General features: G+C 43.7%; 1 protein-coding gene across 1 annotated transcript in view; it reads left to right on the top strand.

Moving 5' to 3' along the window:
- The first annotated feature begins 2617 nt into the window (after positions 1-2617).
- The window catches only part of Prkci (protein kinase C iota), an 86283-nt gene continuing 82097 nt past the window's right edge, over positions 2618-6803 (top strand). Inside the window, exon 1 of the mRNA XM_004633463.2 lies at positions 2618-2928. Coding sequence (XP_004633520.1) covers positions 2828-2928 — 101 coding nt within the window. The 5' untranslated portion in view covers positions 2618-2827. The remainder of the gene's footprint in view (positions 2929-6803) is intronic.

Below are 6803 nucleotides of genomic sequence, written 5' to 3'. Positions count from 1 at the left end.
TCAGCATCCCCCAAGATGTTCAACATAATTAGTATGACTCTGCCATTTACCCATAGGTGCGTGCTCAAGAGAATTAAAATACATGCCCACACAAAACGTACAGGATGTTCATGGCAGCAATAGTATACCTATGTGGTTGAACATTATTTAACCATATGAAAGAAGTATTAGTACATAATACAACATGGATGAACTCAAATCTCTTAAAGGAGTCACATACTGTATGATTCCATTTACGTCAAATGTCCAAAATAGAAAAATCCATAGTAAAACCAAAGCTATGTTGCCAGAAGGCAAGGAGGATGGGAAGTCACTGCTAATGGCTATGCGGTTGCTTTTTGGGATGATGAAAATATTTTGAGTTTAGATAGTGGTGGGATTACACAACATTGTGAATATACTAAAAACTATTGAATTGTATTGAAGTGGGTGACTTGCATGTTGAGTTATACTTCAAAAAAGCTATTAAAAATGTAACACCATGTTTTCCCTGATACTCTCATCTTCTTTTTGTTTGTTTGAGACAAGGTCTCACGACTCAGGCTAGTTTCAGACTCCAATGATCCTCCTGCCTCAGCCTCCTGTGACCGTCCTGGGTCTAGGACATGTGCCATCACAGTCTGCTCTTAACAGTTCCCACCTTTAAGAAAATGAAAACTTACTTACATGTAGGAGTACTGATGCAAATTATAAACATTTACAGATTCTTGTAGACAACAAAGTAAGCAATAAATCTTTTCTCTTAACAATGGTCACCTTGAAAATATGCTATGAGATCAATACCTAAGGATTTTTCTAAAGTACTAAAGAATGAAGACTAAAAAAGAGAAAGCTTTCTAGCCTGTTCTTTCATTTCTCTATAAATTTTTATTCTGTGTTTACTTTTCTAGTGCATAATGTTCAATTTGTGACAAGCATACCAAATTTTCCAATAATGCAATTAAAATGTGGCCATCTAACTGCAGATACATTGCATAATCAATCCAAATTTAACATGCTGATGCAGGTTCTCAGTTGTCAAAAATCTGATAGGAAGTTATTCAACGGACATTTTCATAAAGAACATAATCCAAGTTTAGGGCAGTTGGAGGATATAATACTAAGTTAAATGTCACACATAACTCTAAAAGTTAATCTCCTAAATCTAATTTATTATCACTAAAGTGGCTATTTTAAAAAATTACTATTCTAGCTTTTTTAAAAAAATCTTTCCTCCCTCCCTCCCTCCCTCCCTCCCTCCCTCCCTCCTTCCTTCTGGGTCTCATAGTGATCCTATTGTTTCAGCCTTCCCAGCGCTGGGATAACAACCATACACCACCAGGCCTGGTTTCAGTGGCCAGCATGACTCCGGGGTTCCAGGACAATAAGGTATGCTGTACCGGGGTGGAACTCAGGTCCTTGGATTTGCCAGGCAGGTGCTTAGAGCTATCTCCCCAGCCCAATGATTCCTTTTTTTTTTTTTTTTTTTGGTACCGGGAATCAAACTCAGAGGACCTTACACTTGTCAGGCAGGCACGTAAGCTACTGAGCTATCTCTCCAGCTCAATTCTAACTGTTTAAGCACACGCCGGTAGCATGATAGGAAGGACTGGATTCATACTACCTATAAGTGAAATACTGTATAAAGTGTGACACATCCATGACCCAAGGAAAGCTAGAGAGTAAATTATAAGAATAAATTGTTTCTAGGGTCTGGGAGATAGCTCAGTGGCATAAGCGCTTGCCTGACAAGCGCAAGATCATGAGTTTGAGCCCCGGTACTCTCCCCCCCCCGCAAAAAAAAATAAAGCAAAAAATAAAAAACACATTATCGAACAGAATGTGAGAATAAATTCTTTCTAATCCGTGGTTAGCTGCTGTCAACAGAATAAATAGTAATCGACTGGTTGCCTAGTGGTGTGCTGGTTAGGTATTTATTGTTACCTATTTCATGCAGTGTCAACATACTAGGGTCTCCACGTAGAGGCTCTGAACGAAGTCTGCTCTCCACCATATCCGTCACATATATTACTAACTTCTTCTAAAGGCTATACTGAACAGGTAACCAAACCCTGTTCCTTGAAAACAATATACGCAATTGACAGGAGAATTAATCAGTGAACCGTCGAGGTCGTGACGAAGCCCTCAAATCCACGCCCACAGCTCCCGGGAAGCGCTGGCGAGTCTGACTACCAGCAACACGGCGCGCCCGGCGCGGCACACGTAGGAACAAGTCCCAGAATCCCCCCGGACTCCAGATCCCAGAATCCCGCACCGCACATCTAACCGGGGTGCCAAGTCGGCCGACCGCGGACGCGACCAAGTCGGGACCTGGGGTGAGATGCCACTGCATCTGTCCCCATACCATTTTTCATATGGGGAGAGGGATTCTACAGAAATACATCCGTGCATTTCCTATCACAACTCCAATGAAAAGCCCGACCGCGGACGCACGCGGTGTTCGAGCGAGCGGCTGGTTCTCCCCCCCCCGCTCGTCTCCACCCCGGAAGGATGGTGCCGTCGGGCTCCGGCTCCTGGAGCGTGCTGGAAGGTAGCGCCCGCCCTCCCCTGGAATGTGGGCCTCCGGAGCGCTCGAGGTGGGAGGGGCCGCGGCGGGCGGCGGGCGGCGGGCTGGGCCTGGGCGCTGGTGGGGACGGCCGCGGCCGCGGGCGGTGGGAGGAGCCGCGCCGTTCTGGCTCCTGGGCCGGGCGACCCTTGGGTGGGCGAGGCGGCCGGGCAGGCAGGCGATCGGGCGGCCGTAGCTCTCGGGCTGCCGCGGGCGGCCGAGTCCTCCACGGCGCGCCCCCTTCTCCCGCGGCCTCCCGCGTCCAGGCGGGGGAGTGAGGAGATGCCGACCCAGAGGGACAGCTGCACCATGTCCCACACGGTGGCGGGCGGCGGCGGCGGGGACCATTCTCACCAGGTCCGCGTGAAAGCCTATTACCGCGGGTGAGTAGGTCGCGTCGGGGCGTGGGTGGGCGCGGGGGGCAGCCGGCTGCGCGTGGCTTGAGGCGGGGAGCGTGAGGGGCTGGCGGGCGTCTCGGGGAGGAGGGGGTGGTGGCGGCCTGGTGAGGGGCGCGGGATTTTAGGGCCCCCCTCAGGTGTGGTCAGGACGCTGGGGTGGCGGGGGCTGGAGGGGCAGAGCGGAAGGCTAGAAAGAGCCTCGCTAGGAGCGGCTGCTCCCGCTGGCCCCCCGGCGCTCGCCTGCTAGGGATTTGCGGGGGCTTTACGTCACTCATCTGGACGGCCCTGGGGTCTAGGGGACGGCTCCGAGCTGTGCCTCAGTTGCTGGGGGCTGAGAAGGCGGGGCTGCTTCAGTTAGCAGGCCCCCTAGATTACCGACAGGCCTGGATCTTCTGGTTTTAAGCCAGGTTTATCTTTGCCGTGGAGAGTGCATGGCATGTACGGGACTCTGGTCAGGTTGTCACTATGTTGGACGTAGGAATTTTACTTGTAAGGTTGATTCGTTTTTAAGAATATGCATTCCGTGCTTATATATGACCTTAGAAAATGTGTAAACTAATAATTTGCCTACTCTTTTGTCAGTGTTGTTTCACAGACCGTCCGATAGGGTGAGATACTGGGTTGTTGCAAGGTGAGAAGGAGGCACAGCTTTAAATCTTGCTCTAAGTGAAATAGATCAGACCCACAAGCTTAAATATGAATGGTTTCTCTTAGGTGAGAAACCCAAAGTATAGAGGATCGGTAATAGTAAACTATTACTATCGAAAATAGTAAAGGGAGATAGGTCTTCCGTGAAAGGAAAAGAGACTAAAGGAGAAAAAAGATGAAAAAAGAATAAACACGGTGTACACGTACCAGTTCTCCACGATGAATGTAATCATTGTGTATTGCAAACATGAACTAATAAAAAATTAAAAAATAAAATCTATACTCTTATTATTACTATTACCTAAGTTATAACTACTGTGGTTACCAGAAATAATACAGTCATGTTAGCATTGTGTTGAGTTGCATTTTGTCTTCAATGACGTAAAGTACTCTTCCTTTGAATTCAGTTGTGGTTTTAAATACGTTTGGGATAATTATGTTTAGGAGCATTAGTAAAATGTAAGATAAGTGTGAGCATGAAGGTTTGAGACTAAGGATTAACAGAAAACCCATCTGCGTTGGCCTGTTTTATTGGTGGACTAGGCAGAAATAAATTGCTTGAAAAAATCTTCAAGGACTACAAGGTTGAAACTGCAGTACATTCACATTCCTGAGAGGATCAGTGGAGATAGCAACCTTTCAAATTGCCTCTGTTGTTTTGATTTCAGAGAAAATGTCAGCCCCGATGTTGTACTGGTTAAATATAAGGATTTGCTAGTTTACTACCTTGAAACCTCTGGCCTGTGTTAGGCTTGGCTGAGTTCAGGAGTAATTTATATTGGATGGTATTGTAATTGATTTTACTCCAAACACAAGAGAGGTTTTGATTGAAAACAACACCAAGAAATGGGCCTTTTTTTTAAGTTTGCAGTTGCCACCAGAGCTGTTTTGGCTCATGGTCAGCCATGAACTGCAACTTGAGAGAAAGACTTCCTTTCCTTTTCACATTTTTTTGAAATTTTGCCCACAACTTAATGGATATTTCGCTTTAGAATGTGTTCCATTTTATAAAGTTGGTAATACATGAATAGATTTTTGGTTATTAAACTGTTCTCTGGTTTACCTTCATAGCTTTTAATTTGAATTTCTTGACTTAGACTTAAATATTCTACAGTAATTCTGTGAAAGGTAAAGATATAAGTGCTTAATGTTTTAGTTTGACTATTGTAAATAAGCGTAATAAGTAAATAAAAATCACTGTAAGCTTCTCCTTTGTCCCCCACCCTATCTCCTTTTGGTGGTGCTGAGATCAGAGCTCATGCATGCTAGGCAAGTGCTCTACCGCTGAGCTACTTCCCTTGTCTAGTTTATCCTTTGCAAAGAAGAAGTCAGTCTGTTGTGCTTTAGGAATACATAGCTGTGCTACAGAGAGTCTTTTGACTTATTACTCTAGTTATATTCAAGAGAATAAGGACAACTTTTTATTGTTTGACTAAATTTCTGCAAGGCAACTGACACACTGTCTTTGTGTTTGTTTGTTTTTTCCAGCTTTTGAGATAGCCACATAGTTCAGGCTGGGCTCGAACCTGTAGCAATCTTCTTGCCTTAGCTTCCTGGAGTGCTGGGTTGTAGGCATGCACCACCATCCCTGACATGTTTTTAAAATTTAGGAAATTATGCCAGGTGTGGTGGCCAATGTCTGTAATCTGTGAGGGAGGTTGAGGCAGGAGGATCACAACTTCAAGGCTAATTTGAGCAACATTAGAATTCTAAGCTACCAGTACCTGTCCTCTGAAAATGGATTTGTTGAGATTATATGTTTATTAACAATAAACTGCTGTTTGTGATGGCAGTGAGCTGCTCATTAATACAGATAAAACAAAAATGAGTCACCAATGATAGTTTATAAACAGGTTGGCTAATTTTAACACATGCTTAATTATTTTTAAAATAGACAAGTCTTCATTCTAAAAGGCATAAGGACAGAATTCATTTTGTTCAGGTGTGCTTCTAGATCCAGTAGACGTTGAATTTTGTTTTCTAGTTTTTGTTTTTTTTTTTTTTTTGTTTGTTTGTTTTTTGTTTTCTCGTTTTTAAGTAGAAGACAATGCATAGAGAATCTGTGTTAGCTGGAGAGAGCAGCCTAACAGTGCCTGTCTCACAGTCAGCGCACTTCTTTCCCCAACATGGAAGCTTGGCGGTGAGCAGCTTTCTTCAGTCATTACCTAGAGGTGTTAGTTTGGAGGAAGAAAAACAGGTTTTGTTGGTTAGTGATAGATTGCCATTGTATGTGCTTATTCTTATATAAAAGTACTGGTATTATGGGATGGAAGTTCACCAGGAAATGCCTCATTTCTTTGTGTTATACATCTATGGGAAATTTTTAAAGGTTTATAAATATGCATTTGAAACCACTGTTGTTGAGCCCTGATAACAATCCAGCAGAGTCCTTCTGTACACATTAGAAATAAAAGAAGTTATTAACTTTTTACATATTTGTAATGGGTAACTGGTTTGGTGAAGAGGTATGTTGGATTTTTCTCAGGGTGAACATGACTTGTCAAGACTTGTTTTATAAGTATTGCAAAATTGTTTTAACAATATACTTACTTTAGTAATGGTTCTGAGAAAATTAAAATAACTTGGAGTAAGGGTTGGGGGAATAATAGTTGATTGGCTCTGAAGCTTCTGGCATAAATGTGGCCATAGAGCATCTGATGCAGAGCTTGGCCCAAGAGAGAAAATTTGGACATGCTGGTCTAGCATCAAACAGAAACAACCCTTTCAGAAATTTCAGTCAGGGGGCTGGGGAGATGGGTCAGTAGAATAAGTGCTTCCTTGGCAAGCTCAAGGGCCTGAGTTTAGTCCCTGGTTCAGTAAAAAAAAAGAAAAAAAGAAAAAAAAAAAAAAAGAAATTTGAATTAGATAGTATGGAGATAAATTGCCAGTCGGACCAAGGACTGAAGTCAAGGAGTCAGAGAGAGGTTGGTGAAGCTAGAACTGACTATGTACAGATTAAAACTTTGAAGAAGCAGAAACCCAGGAAAGTAGAGGAGAAAGAGGAAGCTCCTTTTAGAAAAATTCTTCCTAGAGGCCCTTCCTTCATGCTAGCTTTCTAATAACACTCCCACGCCCCTTCTTAAGGCAACTAACTTGGTGTTGTTTTGTCTCTCAGGGTCTCTTTAAGTGCCAAGTTGCCCAGGCTAGGCTCCACTTTGCGGTATTCCTGCTTCAGTCTCCCAGAGTGCTGGGGCTACAGAGTGTCTTTAAAA

This window comes from Octodon degus, unplaced genomic scaffold (genome assembly GCF_000260255.1).
Source record: "Octodon degus isolate 3935 unplaced genomic scaffold, OctDeg1.0 scaffold00055, whole genome shotgun sequence".
Lineage (NCBI taxonomy): Eukaryota > Metazoa > Chordata > Mammalia > Rodentia > Octodontidae > Octodon > Octodon degus.
Note: the sequence above shows the minus strand (reverse complement) of the source record. Positions and strands in the feature narration are given on the sequence as shown.